The following is a 17,632-nucleotide window of genomic DNA, read 5'->3' as shown; positions in this document are numbered from 1 at the left end:
GAGTTTTTGACTATAAATACAAGGCTTCCAACAACACAAGAGAAGACTCTACACATGGACATCACCAGATGGTCAACACCGAAATCAGATTGATTATATTCTTTGCAGCCAAAGTGGAGAAGGCAATGGCACCCCACTCCAGTACTCTTGCATGGAAAATCCCATGGATGGAGGAGCCTGGTGGGCTGCAGTCCATGGGGTCGCGAAGAGTCGGACACGACTGAAGCGACTTAGCGGCAGCAGCAGCAGCAGCCAAAGATGGAGAAGCTCTATACAGTCAACAAAAACAAGACCAGGAGCTGACTGTGGCTCAGATCATGAACTCCTTATTACCAAATTCAGACTCAAATTGAAGAAAGTAGGGAAAACCGCTAGACCATTCAGCTATGACCAAAATCAAATCCCTTATGAGTATACAGTGGAAATGAGAAATAGATTTAAGGGCCTAGATCTGATAGAGTGCCTGATGAACTATGGAATGAGGTTCGTGACATTGTACAGGAGACAGGGATCAAGACCATCCCCATGGAAAAGAAATGCAAAAAAGCAAAATGGCTGTCTGGGGAGGCCTTACAAATAGCTGTGAAAAGAAGAGAGGCAAAAAGCAAAGGAGAAAAGGAAAGATAAAAACATCTGAATGCAGAGTTCCAGAGAATAGCAAGAAGAGATAAGAAAGCCTTCTTCAGCGATCAATGCAAAGAAATAGAGGAAAAGAACAGAATGGGAAAGACTAGAGATCTCTTCAAGAAAATTAGAGATACCAAGGGAACATTTCATGCAAAGATGGGCTCAATAAAGGACAGAAATGGTCTGGACCTAACAGAAGCAGAAGATATTAAGAAGAGGTGGCAAGAATACACAGAAGAACTGTACAAAAAAGATCTTAATGACCCACATAATCATGATGGTGCGATCACTAATCTAGAGCCAGACATTCTGGAACATGAAGTCAAGTGGGCCTTAGAAAGCATCACTACGAACAAAGCTAGTGGAGGTGATGGAATTCCAGTTGAGCTCTTTCAAATCCTGAAAGATGATGCTGTGAAAGTGCTGCACTCAATATGCCAGCAAATTTGGAAAACTCAGCAGTGGCCACAGGACTGGAAAAGGTCAGTTTTCATTCCAATCCCAAAGAAAGGCAATGCAAAAGAATGCTCAAACTACCGCACAATTGCACTCATCTCACACGCTAGTCAAGTAATGCTCAAAATTCTCCAAGCCAGGCTTCAGCAATATGTGAACCGTGAATTTCCTAATGTTCATGCTGGTTTTAGAAAAGGCAGATGAACCAGAGATCAAATTGCCAACATCCGCTGGATCATGGAAAAAGCAAGAGAGTTCCAGAAAAATGTCTATTTCTGCTTTATTGACTATGCCAAAGCCTTTGACTGTGTGGATCACAATAAAGTGTGGAAAATTCTGAAAGAGATGGGAATACCAGACCACCTGACCTGCCTCTTTGAGAAATCTGTATGCAGGTCAGGAAGCAACAGTTAGAACTGGACATGGAACAACACACTGGTTCCAGATAGGAAAAGGAGTACGTCAAGGCTGTATATTGTCACCCTGCTTATTTAACTTATATGCAGAGTACATCATGAGAAACGCTGGACTGGAAGAAACACAAGCTGGAATCAAGATTACCGGGAGAAATATCAATAACCTCAGATATGCAGATGACACCACCCTTATAGCAGAAAGTGAAGAAGAACTCAAAAGCCTCTTGATGAAAGTGAAAGAGGAGAGTGAAAAAGTTGGCTTAAAGCTAAACATTCAGAAAACAAAGATCATGGCATCCGGTCCCATCACTTCATGGGAAATAGATGGGGAAACAGTGGAAACAGTGTCAGACTTTATTTTGGGGGGCTCCAAAATCACTGCAGATGGTGACTGCAGCCATGAAATTAAAAGACGCTTACTCCTTGGAAGAATAGTTATGACCAACCTAGATAGTATATTCAAAAGCAGAGACATTACTTTGCCAACTAAGGTCCGTCTAGTCAAGGCTATGGTTTTTCCTGTGGTCACGTATGGATGTGAGAGTTGGACTGTGAAGAAGGCTGAGTGCCGAAGAATTGATGCATTTGAACTGTGGTGTTGGAGAAGACTCTTGAGAGTCCCTTGGACTACAAGGAGATCCAACCAGTCCATTCTGAAGGAGATCAGCCCTGGGATTTCTTTGGAAGGAATGATGCTTAAGCTGAAACTCCAGTACTTTGGCCACCTCATGCGAAGAGTTGACTCATTGGGAAAGACGCTGAGGCTGGGAGGGATTGGGGGCAGGAGGAGAAGGGGACGACCGAGGATGAGATGGCTGGATGGCATCACGGACTCGATGGACGTGAGTCTGAGTGAACTCCGGGAGTTGGTGATGGACAGGGAGGCCTGGCGTGCTGAGATTCATGGGGTTGCAAAGAGTCGGACACGACTGAGCAACTGAACTGAACTGAACAAGGGTTCACGGGCTTCCCAGGTGGCTCAGTGAGCAAAGAATCTGCCTACAATGCAGATGTGGTTCGATCCCTGGGTCAGGAAAATCCCCTGGAGGAGGGCATAGCAACCCGCTCCAGCATTCTTGCCTGGAGAAACCCACAGCCAGAAGAGTCTGGTGGGCTGCAGTCCATGGGGTCGCAAAGAGTCAGACACGACTGAGCGCACATGCCACAAGGCTTCCCATTCACCTCCACCCAGTTCAGTTTTGCTGGTTTGAAGCCATCCTTCCAGCCTAAGATGCTAAGATGTCATCACCTGGAGGCCTGCCTGCTACTCCTACATTAGCATGGCTGATACCATACTGCAGGTCTTGGGGTCCAGTGGGGACAGGGGGAGGGCAGGGCTTCCTTCTGAGGTCAGGGAAGAAAGAGTTCCTAACTTATCCCTTTGCTGCTCTGACCCGGAAAGCTGCCTTCAGGTTTTTAGTGAGTTTCAGTACTCCAACTGGAAACACCAACTTAAGAAAAAAAATTGAGGTAGCAGAGGAGAAGGGGCCTATGTCCTCACTCCTCTGTATGTTGCTATGTGGACCCTTCCTGCATAAATAGCAAAGCCTAGGAGACATCAAACCTGAGCAGCCTAACTGACCAGCTTGCAGAGGGAGTGCTTTGGGGGGTTCCTCCCTCAGTGTACCTTCCTCCCCATGAATAAACCACCAAAAAGAGAGAGAACTTAGGAACAAAATTCTTATAACATTTAATGTCTTCAGGGATGGGATGGGCTGAGGCCTGATGTGAAAAACAGGGATTTCACCAGCAGAAAGGCATGAAGGTGGGTGGGGGGTATGTTCCAGGGAGCTGGACTGGGCTGACTGGATGGCAAGGTCACCAGCAACTTCCTCCCTCCCTTCTCCATCTTTGAAGGTTCTGGAACCACGGCTGCTCTTCAAACCCGGATTTGCTGTAGCTCCTTCTTCTTCACCTCTGCCCAGATGTCTGACAGGTCCTGGATAAACTGCTGGATCTAGCGAGGCCAAAGGACTGCAGTCAATCCCAAGCTGGTGACAGGCCACCCATCCAGAAACATCTGGGCATAGCCTGCTTGTAAGGAGTCACCATTTCCTGTGACTGAGGTCACTTTCCCTCATTTGATATTATTCTAGTTGACGTGGAGAATCAGGCTTAGCAGACTAGAGGTAATGAAGAGGGATGGAGGTGGGAATCCCTAGAGGCAGACGCAGCGAGAGGATGAAGTTCAGGCTGACCGGCTCACAGGGAGACAGGGGGAGGCTCAGAGAGGACTCTGGGGATAGAAGCGTCAGCAGAAAGGAGTCAGCCAGGGTCGGGCAGACGCCTCTCCACTAGTTAACAGCCTTCAAGCAGGTTAATTTACTTGAAACCCAGAACAGAGGTTCATTATGTTAATCCTGAGTCATCAAGGGAAATTTCAATTCTATTCACTAACTTTAGTTGCAAAGAACATGCAATTATGGAGATAGGAGGGAGGTTCAAGAGGGAGGGACATGTTTATACCTATGGCTGATTTATGGTGATATATGGCAGAAACCAACACAACATTGTAAAGCAATTATCCTCTAATTAAAAATAAATAAATCAATAAAAATTAAAAAACAATATTAAAAGAGGAACATGCAATCAGTATGATACAGTGGAAAGAGCACAGCCTCATAAGTTAGAAGACCTGTGGTTCTGCATCAATAGATGAATAGATAAAGAAAATACGGTATATGTATATATATATATGGATATACACACACACTGAAATATTACTCAGCCATAAAAAAGAATGAAATAATTCCATTTGTAGCAACATGGATGGACCTAGAAATCATCATACTAAGTGAAGTAAGTCAAAGACATATATGATTATCACTTACATGTGGAATCTAAAAATAGTACAAATGAACTTCTTTACAAAACAGAAACAGACTCACAGACATATAAAACCAACTTATGGTTACCAAAGGGGAAGGGGGGAGGGATAGGGAGTATGGATTAACTGATGCACACTACCATGTATTAAACAGAGAAACAACAAGGACTTACTATTGATACATAGCTCAGGGAACTATATTCAATATCTTAAATTATTATAATTGAAAAGAATTTGAAAAAAGAATATGGCTATATGTATTTATCCATTCATATATACACACACATACACAACAGTCACTTTGCTGTACACCTGAAACTATTATAACACTAGAAATCAATCACACTTCAATTTAAAAAACAAAAAAGATGACTTGGGGTCCTGACACAACTCTGAGAAAATCACTTCATCATTCTGGGACTCGATTTCTTTATCTTTAAAAAGGAAAGAGGGAGAAAAGTTTGGCCTGGATGGCCTCTTAGATCTCAGTCCGACAGTTTCTCCTTTTCAAGAGTGTTCCAAAAGACAGGGCTACAAAGACTGTCCAAAACTCTCAACAACCTGCTAGTTGCTAACACTATTACGATTACCAACATAATTCCTATTTTGCAAAAGAGGAAACAAAGAATTAGAGTAACTTTCCAGAAGTTACAGAGATGCCAAATGCAGTATTTCCCAAACTATGTTCTTATAGTAAGTCATCACATCCCCAAAACGGATTCTGTGGGCAAGCAAATTGTAGAAACCTGATCAGCTTGGAGTCTCAGGACAGAGGCACAGCAAAGGCACTGTGAAGTTCTGCATTTTAAAACCAGCAAACTTCATTTGTTTTCTAAATTTTTTTCGTCCACATCCTGTGCTGTGCCAAGTTGCTTCAGTTGTATCTGACCCTCTGCGAACCCATGGACTGTAACCCATTAGGCTCCTCTGTCCATGGGATTCTCCAGGCAAGAATACCTGAGTGGGTTGCCATGCCCTCCCTCCTCCAGGGGAATCTTACTGACCCAAGGATCGAACCCTTGGCAGGCGGGTTCTTTACCACTAGCGCCACCGAGGAAGCCCCTTTTTAGTCCAGAGAGTCCATTTATTTTTCTGGAGGAAAATCACCTTGGGATTCTAGGATTTGCCAAGCACAGTTTGGATTTTATTCAGAGATAATAATGCTGGACCTTGTGCAGACAGTGAGTGGAATACAAACTGTCTTGGCCTTTTGCAGAATCACTTTCCCTGAGTGATACCTTGCTCCCAGTTCTAGATGAGTGACTCCCTTCTGAAGCCCACACGTGCATCCATTGTAGGGATGCTACTGAGAACATAATTCACTGAGTGTCTCTGGAGCCTCTGTGAAAATTTTCAGCTAGAGGTTAGGTGCTGAGAAAGGATCTCTCTCTCTGAGGAAACCTTATGCTTTCTTATTTTGGTTCAAGAACGGTGTGTTGCTTTTCCTCTGGTTACGAGGCATCTCAGAGCCAACTTCTGTTCCTGTCGAACTGCTGTCCTTTATAATCCAAGAACCAAGAGTCCATACATCTCTCTCTGGCCTTGACCTTAGATTTTAACTTATATTTACTATAAATGTAACATGTATGATTTATAATACTATTTATATATTTACCTTATATAAAGTTTCAACTTATTACAATATTTTCCTAGGTCTTTGTTTTCCATTTTTCAGGCGACTTAATCACGTATATGTGTCAGTAGGCTCATATCCTACAGAAATCAAGTGGGATATTTAAAAATAACATTTGGGCATATGAGGAATTCCTGTGGAGGCAAGTCAAGGTTGAGAACAGAATTCCCTGGTGGTCCAGAGCTTAGGACTCGGTGCTTTCACAGCCTGGGGCCCAGGTTTGATCCCAGGTTCGATCCTTGGTTGCAAAATTAAGATCCCAAAGGCCATGCAGCATGCCCGGGGCGGGGGGTTGAGGGGAGGACAACAAATGTTCAAGGGAGTCTGAAAGCTCAGAATGTGGAGTGGATGGACTGTAAGCTACTGTCCGAACAGGGGGTGCTTGGGCAGGGGCCATGGGCTGGAGATCACCACCTCCTGCCCCATCTCTCTTTACAACAGCTAAAGGGGAGGGGCCTGAGGACACCTCGAGTCCTGAGACCCTACAGCAGGGAAGAGGGGCCTGCAAGGCCAAAACTCTTTCTACAGTAACGCTAAGGTGTTACCTGTCTTTTGTTACTTCTGCTACTTGTCTTTTCTCCGGTGAGTCTACGTGGACTTTTACCCAAGTGGGATGTTCCCATCACAGAGGCTATCGTGACAGACTGGATACAGAAGCAGGTGTGAGAATACCTGTCCTCCAGGAAGCAGCATTTTAGGGATTTGCAAAGTGTCGAAATGCCACCCATCCCACAAAATACTTTTTGAAAATGTATTTTTCATTAAAAATGCTATTTATGGGACTTTCCTGGTGGTCCAGTGGTTAAGAATCCACGTTCCAGTGCAGGGGACATGAATTTGACCCCTGATCAGGGAACGAAGATCCCTCATGCAAAGTGGGGCAACTAAACCTACGTGCCTGAACTACAGAGCCCAGGCACTCTGCAGCCCTCACGCCAAGATGAAAGATTTCACGAGCCGCAACTAAGACGCAAGGCAGCCATAAATAAATGAATAAATAAATCTATTTCTTAAATATGCTATTTGTGTTAACATGTTTCTTACTGTCATTTTAAATGAATTAAATAGTTTTAGTTTTTCTGCTTGAGTTTCTCATAAGGTAAATATCAACTGATATAACCCATATAAACAAAAGCTCTTTGGGGGTCTTCAACAAATTTTATGAGTGTAAAGGTAACCTGCTACCAAAAAAAGCTTGAGGATTGCTGTTTCACAACAAACTTTCTTACAAACTCCCTTTACAGTCTTTGGACTGTGAATATGAATAATTCAGTTCTAACATGCCTTATGATGCAGGCTGATTGTTGGTTTAAGGAAATTCTGCTGGTTAGTGGGTGAAATTCTTTACATTTCATGAATTTCAGGTTGCTGGTTGTTTTTTTTTTTTTTTTTTCCAGCTGTGCTGTGAGGCTTGCAGGATCTTAGTTCCCTGTTCAGGGACAGAACATGGGTCCCCTGCAGTGGAAGTGCAGATTCCTAACAACTGGACCCCCAGGGAATTCCCATCTTTTCTCTTTAAAAACAAACAAACAAAACAAACAGACCAAGCACTTCTTAGTTAATTGCTTTCATTGGCTTGTGTTTCATATTCATTCACTGAGTACTTATTGAGTGCCTACTATCTGCCTGGCATAGTTCTAGAGGCTGGGGATACAACAGAAAACAAAGCAAACAGAAATTCCAGCCTTTAGGAGCCTACTTTCCACTGTTTCACGGCAGAACTAAAGGCTAAAAGGATATGCCAAAAGGATAAATAATTAGTCATGGTTCTCCGCATGTCACAAGAAGCATGGTGCCGGGTTTCTCAAGTTAAGGGATGCGGCTTTCCTTTGGTCAGAAGTGAGATTATTCCAGGGGGCACACAGACATGGCATCAGACAGCTTTGTATCATACACAGTGAGAACGTTAATTCCTTTTCAGTTTCCTTTCAATTACTTCAAAGAGAAAAATCTCAGAATGGTACTAACAAGACTGATACTGTCAGCCCCTTGCTGATTCCCGCCCCTGCAGATAGATGTTCTCTTTTCCCCAAGGATGGGCCCCAGTCACAGGCCTTCAGCATCTCACGAGAACTTTGTAAGACTGTTGTGCAGCAGCTAATGAATTCAGTAATGGGTTCCTCTACTGACCTGTTGATGGGGCCAACAGAACCTTAGCACTAATGCAGTGGTTCCCTAAGTGTGGAACCCAGGCCAGCACTATCACCCGGAAACTTGCGGAAAATGAAAATTCATGGTTTCTCATCTCAGATCTCCCAAGTCCAACACTGTGGGGCTGGGTCCAGCAACAAGCTCGAGTCCCCAGGCGATTCTGAAAACTTGAGAACCACTGCTCTTTAGCCTTCACGCCTCCCCTCAACTCACGGAGAACCATCATGGCTACTTCCAGCCTGCCTGCCAGGCACTTGGGCTCCTCGTACCATGTCCAGCTGTTTGTGAGTGTCCTCCAGGGACACGAAGGTCACCTCCTTCAGCTGTTTGCTCACGATCTGGAAGAGGTTCAGCGTTGCCATCTTAATGGTGCCAAGCAAGAGGGTCTTCTTGGCAGCGGTGTTCTGAATGTGCGCCCAGCGAGATTCCTGGGGAGGGGAATGAGGGCGGGGTGTGAGCGCTAAGGGTGGGTGTGTATGTGTTGCTGTGTGCGTCCCTTACCCGTGTTTGTGTGTGTGTCCTGGTGTGTCCCTTACCCGTGAATGCTGAGAGGTGTGTGTGCTGTTGTGTGTGTCCCTTCCCTGTGGGTGCTGAGGTGTGTGTGTGTGTATCCCTTACGCGCCCGCCTGTGTGTGCGTGTCTGTGTCTCTGTGTGTCTGTCTGTGTGCCCCCCGCCTGCCCGGCACTCACCCAGATGATGACATCGCTGCGTGCACGGTCGAAGCGCATCTGCAGACGCGCCAGCTCGTTGTTGTGCTGCAGGATCTCGTCGTCCTTTTCCTCTTTGTAGCGTGCCAGCCGCGCCTTGGCACGCTCAATCTTCTCCTGGCCCTCCTGTGCCGACTGCATGAGGTCGTGGTGCATGCTCACCAGTGTCTTGTAGCGCGCGATCACCTCGTGGATCTCCTCAAACTGCACGAGGGCCGGGGGGTGCGCGGGAGGGGTAGTGGGGGGTGGGGGGTGGGTGGCTCAGGTCAGCGCACCTCCGCCTGGGGGGGGGGCCGACCCCACTCTGCGGCTCCAGCTCCCACCCTCTGCGCCTCTGCCTGGCAGGGAGGCCCTGGGCTAAGTCAAGGGCCAGAGGCTGTAAAGCCCTCGGAGTCTCCGCTGCGCACCCCCCCGCCCCGAGTTGGTACGGGCCGTGGGTCACGTGGTGTGGGCCGTGGCCCCCGGTGTCCTGTCGGGAGCACGTGCACCTCGCCTGGCAGGCTCTCTAGCTTGGCTGCACTTTATTGGAATCACCTGGGAGCTTCAACGAGGCCACGTGCCAGGCTCCACCCTCAGAGACCCGGATGAATAAACCGGTCTGAAGGGTCCCCGTATGATTCTAAGGTTGAGCATTGCTGGGCGGGGCGAGGTAGACTTTGCGCTGTCTCGAATGGCAATCATGAGCCTATTCAGCAAGAATGCACCACTAACCACTTAGTAGCCAGGAAGTGTGCTAAACGCTAGGGACAGAGCAGGAGATAATACAGCCAGACACTGCTTTTAGGAAGCCTTACCACATGCGGTGGCGCAGTAGGACACACAGACAAGTAAATAGTTACGACACAGAGTGATAAGCCTTATCGGTGACTGGGGGATGGGGCCGCGGGAGAGTGTTAGGTAGTATCTTCCACATGGTGGTCTCGTATTTGTTCAGCAATGGCTGAGGCCTCCCTCCGGTGGGGGCTGGAGAGGGTGGGTACCAGAGGAGCGGGGGCCGGCCAGGTTCAGCCACCCTCCCCCCAACATACACAACGCGGCTCTGACCCTAACTAAGCAGAACAAAAGCCCTGCGACCTTCCCTCTCTTCAAGGCGCTGTGAGCACCAGCTTCAGGATGCCAACTCATGTCTGGGGGATTTATCAACACGTGCCTTCCAGCCACCCAGGGGACACTCCCTGAGAGCTCTCTCCATCTCATGACATTTCCAGCAATAGACTGGTGTTCCAGGAACTCTCCTTTCCCCCAAACACTTCCTCTGTGGGCAAGAGCCACTTAACTCAGTATTAGAAGAGATAGGGACTGCCAGAAGAGGCTTCTTCAGGGAAAGGATGGTTAAAAAATGAGACCAGAGGTATGAAGAGAAGATGGCTGGGCAAAGGCAGGCGAGGAGGCCGTACAGGTAGACAGAACAGCCTGGATAAAGCTGATGAGGTGTGTGTGGCATATTCAGGATAAGCAAGAGAGTTTAGTAGGACTGGCTCAAGTTCAAGATCGGGGGAGAGAGATCACCCTGGAGAAGTTAAAAAAAAATGCTCAGTAAACACCGAGGAGTGTGGATTGCACCCATTGGAGGAGTGAGCAGAGAGATAACTTCCAGTCTGCATTTCTAAGAGGTGCAACAATATATAACAGTTAAAAAGAATTGGCTAGGAAGGTAGGAGGGAGGTAAAAGGGAGGGGCCACATGTACACCTATAGTTAATTCACATTGATGTATGGCAGAAATCAAACCAATATTGTAAAACATTTATCCTTCAATTAAAAATAATTTAAAAAGTGGGCTACATCAGAGCAACCAGGAGTACCTCTCCTAAACTTAACACCAATTTCAAAAGCACTTGGATACCAATTTGAAGAGGCTCTCATTATCCAATGATGGGACCCTTTGAACATCAGTAAGAATAAGTGCAAAGGACTGAAACATATCAAATATGTTAAAAACCCATGAGTTTGCAATAATACTAACAACATTACAGGGCACTTGTGGAGGATGCTGGAGAACCAACTCATTATTCTGAAGACTCAGAGTCAAGCATTTAACAAGCTTTTGCTTTATGGCCAATATAGTCACCAAATAGTTGATGAAGGGAAGATTCTCTTTCTGAAATCCTTCTTCTTCCTCCATTTTGGCCATGCGGCACAGCATGTGGGATCTTAATTCCCTAACCAGGGATTCCCTGTGCCCCCTTCAATAGAAGCGCAGCATCTTAACCACTGGGCTGCCAAGGGAAGTCTCTATAAAGTCCTTTTCTTGATGGTATTCATAGTATTCTAGTTAATAACTGAAGAAGGGAGCTCAGAACATTCTGAGCACCCTAGAAGGGTCTTTGGCCCCCTTTCGGTCAGTATCTGCCCCCACCACTACCAAGAAAACCAGAATTGTGATTTCTATCCTCAAAGATTCATTTTACCTGTTTTTACACATATCAATCACCGACTCAATGGAGATGAGTTTGAGTAAACTCCGGGAGTTGGTGATGGACAGGGAGGCCTGGTATGCTGTGGTCTGTGGGGCCGCGAAGAGTCGGACACGACTGAACAACTGAACTGAAAAATTTCAGTGGGATCATACAGTATGTCTGGCTTCTTTTGATCAGCATAATAATGATGTCTAGAACACCTGATAAACACACCAACCAAACCGAGGGTGGGGATATTGTTTGGACCCTGATTGGAACAAACCAGCTGTACAAAAAGTATTTTTACAATATCAGGAAATTTTGACGTCAGCTGGATACGGGTTCATGGGATTGCAGAGTTGGACACAACTAAGCAACTGAGCAAGCACAGACACACTGATATGGGTATTGTGGATATGTTACAAAGAGCTCTAGAGTGATATACTGAAACACTTATGGGTTAAAAAAATATCATCTGCTTCAAAATAGCAGAGATGGGGATCTGACAGTAAGTTGATAATTGTTGCAATTAGGTGATGAGGAGATCGGTCCTGGGTGTTCATTGGAAGGACTGATGCTGAAGCTGAAACTCCAATACTTTGGCCACCTCATGCAAAGAGCTGACTCATTGGAAAAGACCCTGATGCTGGGAGGGATTGGGGGCAGGAGGAGAAGGGGACGACAGAGGATGATGGCTGGATGGTATCACTGACTCGATGCACGTGAGTCTGAGTGAACCCCGGGAGTTGGTGATGGACAGGGAGGCCTTCGTGCTGTGATTCATGGGGTTGCAAAGAGTTGGACACAACTGAGCGACTGAACTGAACTGAACTGAACTGAATGGGCATTCAGTAGACTATTTTCTTTACTTTTGTATGTTTGAAATTTCCCATGGTACAAATTTTTTTTAAAAAAATCATTGATTGGAAAAAAGAAGCTATGAAAGGACATGTACATACTATTCATAGCTTATGGATAATGTATTCTGTTGCCAAAAATAATAACAAGCTTGATGGGAATTCCCTGGTGGTCCAGTGGTTAGGACTTGGTGCTTTCACTGCGGGGGCCTGGGTCTGATCCCTGTTTGGGGAGCTAAGATCCTGCAACCTGTATGGTGTAGCCAAAAAAAACAAAAAACGAAGATGGGGGAACAAATAGGAGAAAATAATTCCAATTTGATAGAGCTGTGGTGAATACTTGGGTGTTTTTTATATATGTTGTATACTTTTCAGTATGCTTTAAATATTTTGAAAGAAATAAGAAAGAAAGAAAAAGAAAGATTTTGATTACACTGGCTGCAGAATGCTGGACAGGAATAACACAGAGCTGAACTCCTAAGAAGTACATCTGGTGGTCTGAATGAGGTAGGGGTAGGGGCTGGATTCCAGAAATACTTAGGAGAATGGACCAGATCTGCTGATTGATGGCTGCAGGGATTGAGGGAGGAGGAGTCAAGGGTGAGGTCTGGGTTCTGGTGAGGCTGTGGGTGGGTGGTCATGCCATTCAGCAGCAACAGACCCACCAGCAGCAGGGCTGGCCTGGGGATGCCAAGAAGCAGTTATGGACTCTGAATTAGATGTAGGGGCCTGAGCTTAGGAGAGCGATATGGGCCAGCAAGATCCAGACCAGTCTCCTTGGTCCTAAGACACAGTTTACCAGCTCTAAATCTGAGTCATGTCTTGTAATCTATCTACTGCTTTAATGTAGTAGTCTTCCCTCACTCCCCCTGACCCCCAGAAAAACCAACTGTTAAATGAACAATTTCTCGTACCTTAGAATGCAGGAAATAACACAGAGTTGGGGCTCACGCATAAATAAACTAGGTTAGTGGTTCTATATGGAAATTTCCAGGACTTTTAAAAAAAGCTGTGTGTGCTTTGTATCCTTGAACCCCCCAGAGGACATGGACTCGGACTCACACCCCAGAAGGCACACCTCATACCTCGTTCCATCCTGGTGAGGGGCCCTGCTGCTGTCACACGTGGCCGTGGGGGACACAGGTGGATGGCTGTCGACATGGGTGACATCTATCAGAGGCCCAAGGAATTGCTCAGGGAGAAAAGTGGAGGGTCTGGGACAAAGACCCAAGGAACTTAAGGAAGAAGAGCCTGAGAAGGAAGGACCAGAAGGTAGGAAGAAGAGGGAGGCGCCCCATAGGAAAGGGCACAGGAATATTTCAGAAAGGAGCATCAACAGTGTCAAATGCCGCAGGAAGCGTGGGTGGGCAGAGAGCTGGGCAGTTCCCTTAGCTCTGGCAACAAGGCACCTTGACAAAAAAGCCATGGTCAGTGGCCTACAGAGTTAGAAACAAAGGCTCTGCCACCTACAAGCTGTGCATCCCTGAGCAGGTTACGTAACTTCTCTGAGCCTCCAATTCCTCCTCATAACAGGGTGAGATGATGGCTTTTCTCTGGGGCCTAGTGAGCAGACTGAGCAAGGTTCCATTTGCAGCACGCAGCCCAGGGCCCAGCATATGCTAAGTGCCCAGCTCTGCACGAGGCTGGTGAGTTCCAGTCTCTTTCCCTCCCTCTCCCCATGTACTCTCAACGTGAACCAAAAACACCAGAAAGGAGGGGAAGCAGGGAGAATGTGGACCACATCAGACAGAGGCAGGCAGAGCTGGTTGCTGGTGCTTCTAAACAAAACCTCGAACCTGTGACCCATATGGAGGCAGGCCCACAGACGTCATGCACACAGAGATGCACAACCAGGCCCCCACCCTTGAGAAATGAGTCCAGTCTCACCAGGGCCCTCTGCCAGCTGCCCTCCTCGGCTGGAGACCTCTCCCCAGAGCAGAGATGTCCTCAGCCCAGGCCCCTGGGGACGAGGCGTAGGGCTGCAGAAGCCCGCCCCCCAGCCCTCCACACACCTCGGAGTTCTCCACCACCTTCTCCAGGTACTTGTTGAAGATGGAGTACTCCTGCAGCTTGGCGCTCAGCCGCTGGTGCTCCAGTCGCAGGACCGCCATCTCCTGCTTGGCCTTGACCAGCTCGCGCATGCGCTGCCTCTTTAGTTCTCGCTCTTTGTTGGCCTTCTTTAGGGCCCGGATCCGTTTCTGGTCGTTCTCCTGGGCGCGGGGAGGTGGTGCCAGTCAGGCATGGGCCCTGCCCTCCCTGGGGCCCAGGCTGGTGAGGCCCCCATGAAGCTTCTGTCCACCCTTAGAATGGACAGGGGTGGCTGGGCTGCCAGAGTGGGGGCGAGGTGTAAGGAGAAGCATGTCTCAGGGTTATGTGAGGCTGGTTGAGGGGATTTCTGTGATTGTCTCAGAGTGGACTCCAGTGCCTGATTCTTCAGCTCCAGTGCCTGGAGGGGTAGGGTGAGCTGGGGGCACGAATCACCTCTGTAACCCCAGGCATCTGGCCCTGAGTGTGACATGTTCATTCATTCGTCATTCCCCATTCGCTCAGTCACTGGATAAACTGTCCATACCAATAATAGGCAAGGAAATGGGAAATAGCAACCTAGAGGAGCGGAGACTGACAAGCAGAAAATGACAAACAGGGCAAGAGGAGGGGGTCACAAAGGGGGAAGCTCCAGGCATTGGTGAGCACCCGGAAGACTTCCCACCCAGGGTGAGGAGTCAACAGAATCCAGGAGAAGGTGGGAGGTGGGGGGGTTGGGGGAGGAGGGACAACTGCAGAGTGCGGTACCCAGGCTGCAGCAGGCCACGCCCCTTGGTACCTGGATGAACTGCTCAAACTTCTGTATGTGGGCTTTCAGCTGGGCCTCCTTGATGCCCAGTTCCTCCCAGCGCAGGTTCAGGGATTCCATTCTGCGCTGAAACGTCTAGGGGTGGGGGGCAGCAAAGAGGGTGGGAGGACCCCTGAGTGGGAACCGAGGAAGGCTCCAGCATCCCCTGTCCCAGAGCCCTGTCCCAGGTGCCCAGTTCCCACCCCATGTCTGGTCAGAGCAGAACATCCCAGGACTCTGGTACCCTGAGACTCAGATCTCTCCTGTGCTCTGCAGAGGAAACACTGGACCATCACCAGGTTGCCTGACTCTAGCCACCACCGCCCACAAAATGGAGGGCTGTCCTCAGCCCTCACCCTGAGCTGCCCACCTCCTTCTTCTGCTCCATGGCATGGTGCATAATCTTGGCCTCCTTCTTCTTCTCCAGTAGCCGGACGGATGGAGAGTCCGACTGGTCCTCAATACTGGGGAACTTCCTACCCAAGACACAGGCAAGAAGGACGGCAGACGCTGAGCCCCAGGGGCAGGCAGGGGCTGGGAGGAACCCGTGGAGACAGGCACCCGTGGGGAGGGAAAGCACTCATCTGAGCGAAAGGGCTGGTGTGCTGAGAGGGAGAGAGGGCTGTGCTGCGGCCAGGGAATGGGTGTGATGGGTGCCTGTGTGGTTTGGGGTGCTGGGGGACGGGTGGGCCCTCCGACACTCACTGTAGCAGCTGCAGCAGCCGTTCCCCATACTGCAGCCGGAAGTACTCGGCCAGGTCCTCCTCCTCCATGATGCCCAGACTCATGGCGGTGGTGAGCTAGTGGCCCAGCGGCCGAGTCTTCGCAGTGAAACGGGGGTAGTGCAGCTCAGGGGTGATGACTGGGCTTGCTTCTCCCCTCCTCCTGCTCTTGAGGATCCCACAGAGGGCGGGTGTCTGAGAGACTCAGGGAAGATGGCTGGAGGCTGCTGATGTGCAGTTCAGGATGTGCTGGGAAGGGGCTGGGAGACCTGGTTACCTAGCAACAGGTCTCCGGGTTCTGTGAACCACAGGCAGAACTCAGGCTTTGCCCTCTGACCCCTGTCCCCACTGACCCCACTTGCTGGGGTCTGACTCTCTGACCCTGCATTTACTCCCCCAGGAGCTCTGGGAAGAAGTTAGGCCTGATTTGATGCTGGTGTTCAGGGCCGAGACGCAAGGGCTAGGCATCCATGGCTGATGAGGGTGGGGGTTTGGTAGAGGTGACTTTATGCAGGGCAACCTTGGGCCTCAGGGGGTGGGGGGGTGTGCGTGCGTGCGTGTGTGTGTGTGTGTGTGTGTGTGTGTGTGTGTGTAGAGAGAGAGAGAGGCGGGGCTGGGGCTGAGACAGATAGTTAAGAACTGAAGGGAGGTACTGAGTTTAGACAGGGATGGGGTGGACAGAGAAGCATAGGGCTTGTGTGTGTGTTGAGGGGTGTGTGGGGGCTGGAGGGTCAGCCAGGGGAGGAGGGAGATGGGCAAGAAGTCTGGGGACTACAGAGGCTGCCCCCTGGAAAGATGGAGGAAGCCTTGGAGGAGGCCCCTTTGAAGGGTAAGATACCAGTGTCCTGTCTTGAGGTTGGCAAAATATGAAGAAATGCCAAAATGCGACATAAATGTCACATAAATGTTGACATAAATGTCAGATAGTGTACATGTCTGCTTCATGAAGCCTGCCTTCCTTGATCCCATCACGGGATGGTGCATCAGCTCATTTGCCCCTAGGTCCCCGTCTAAATCTGAGACCCTGTGTGTGAGGCAGACACCCTGGGGTCCCTGCCCAGAGGTAACGGCTGTGACCTCGAGGCCGCCGCTGCCGGCCACAGGCTCCCGGGCTTTGCCACGTTCCCTCTGCTTCCCCAACCCTCGCCGGTCGCGTGCCCTACACGTCTGGGAGGCGGAGCCCGGGTGTGACCGGGGTCTCGAGCAGGGCGGCGAGTCCACTCGCGGCATTGACGGTCCTCTGGCGCCCCCTGCTGCCGCCCGAGCCCGCCCTCAATCCTGGCCTGGGGGGAGGAGGAGGAGGAGAGGTGGTGGGGAGCGCCGCCCACTCCGCCCTCTCCTATTCTCACCCCCAGCCTCCCCTCCTGAGCCAGCATGACAGCCCCTACCCGACGCAGAACACACCCACTCCTTCAACCATCCCACTCCCGCCTAAGCCCCTCCACCGGAGATGGTTCTCCGCCGGGAACTACCCCAAGAAACAGAGCCAGCAGGGTAACAAGGGCACCAGTAAGGATTTTAAGTGCTTCGAAGGAGTATGTTTCTCTCCTTAATCCCTAGAGTCTGGCACAGTCAATCGGGGGTTTCCCTCCTTTTCCCCCTCGAGGGTATGTAATGCCAGTCCTTGAGGAGGAGGCTCTCTGTTTCTCGAATCACCTGCTAGCCGTGGTATATTGACACATCCTTGGTTGCATCTACAAATCCGGCGGTCCAGGGCCAAACTGGTGCATATAGGCAGCAGCTAACGCATCACATCCTGCCATGAACATGCCTGTGTAGCTCTTTCTGCCGCTTCTGTACCTTGCTCAGAAGTTGTGAGGCTCTTCATCCCCCCGTCACCCACCACCATCCCTTTCTGGGGTCTTGCCACCTTTCCCCGAGATGTGGGTGAAGACGCAGTGCTGTCTGGGGTTCATAGAAATCTGTACTTTCTCTGACCTCCCCTCTTCTTCCTTCCCTGGGTGAGCCCAGCTTTCTTACCACCCCCTCACTCCCTACTTTTCC

At 49.1% G+C, this 17,632-nt stretch overlaps 1 protein-coding gene across 2 annotated transcripts; it reads right to left on the bottom strand.

Moving 5' to 3' along the window:
- Positions 1 to 3,165: 3,165 nt before the first annotated feature.
- Positions 3,166 to 15,694, bottom strand: CCDC42 (coiled-coil domain containing 42). Of its 2 annotated transcripts, XM_040243381.1 has the most exons (7): positions 15,612 to 15,694; positions 15,277 to 15,382; positions 14,898 to 15,002; positions 14,086 to 14,283; positions 8,801 to 9,022; positions 8,380 to 8,538; positions 3,166 to 3,456 (listed from the first exon to the last, which is right to left on the bottom strand). In XM_040243381.1, the coding sequence occupies exons 1-7, from the start codon at positions 15,692 to 15,694 to the stop codon at positions 3,379 to 3,381; spliced, it is 951 nt and encodes a 316-aa protein (XP_040099315.1). In that variant the 3' UTR covers positions 3,166 to 3,378. The 2 variants fall into 2 exon arrangements, with proteins under 2 accessions (XP_040099315.1, XP_040099316.1); XM_040243382.1 differs by lacking the exon at positions 8,801 to 9,022 and having other exon boundaries at positions 3,175 to 3,456.
- Between the last annotated feature and the right edge of the window lie 1,938 nt (positions 15,695 to 17,632).

The sequence above is a fragment of the Oryx dammah genome, unplaced genomic scaffold (assembly GCF_014754425.2).
Source record: "Oryx dammah isolate SB20612 unplaced genomic scaffold, SCBI_Odam_1.1 HiC_scaffold_8, whole genome shotgun sequence".
NCBI classification, from domain to species: Eukaryota; Metazoa; Chordata; class Mammalia; order Artiodactyla; family Bovidae; genus Oryx; species Oryx dammah.
This window is presented reverse-complemented; position numbering and strand designations above follow the sequence as displayed.

Coding starts and splice junctions, on each gene's coding strand:
- CCDC42 (XM_040243381.1), bottom strand. CDS start 15,694: ATGAGTCTGGGCATCATGGAGGAGGAGGACCTGGCCGAGTACTTCCGG. Junction 14,284..14,897: donor AGTTTGAGCAGTTCATCCAG/GTACCAAGGGGC, acceptor CCCCGCGCCCAG/GAGAACGACCAGAAACGGAT. Junction 3,457..8,379: donor CTCACAAACAGCTGGACATG/GTACGAGGAGCC, acceptor TGGCCTCGCTAG/ATCCAGCAGTTTATCCAGGA.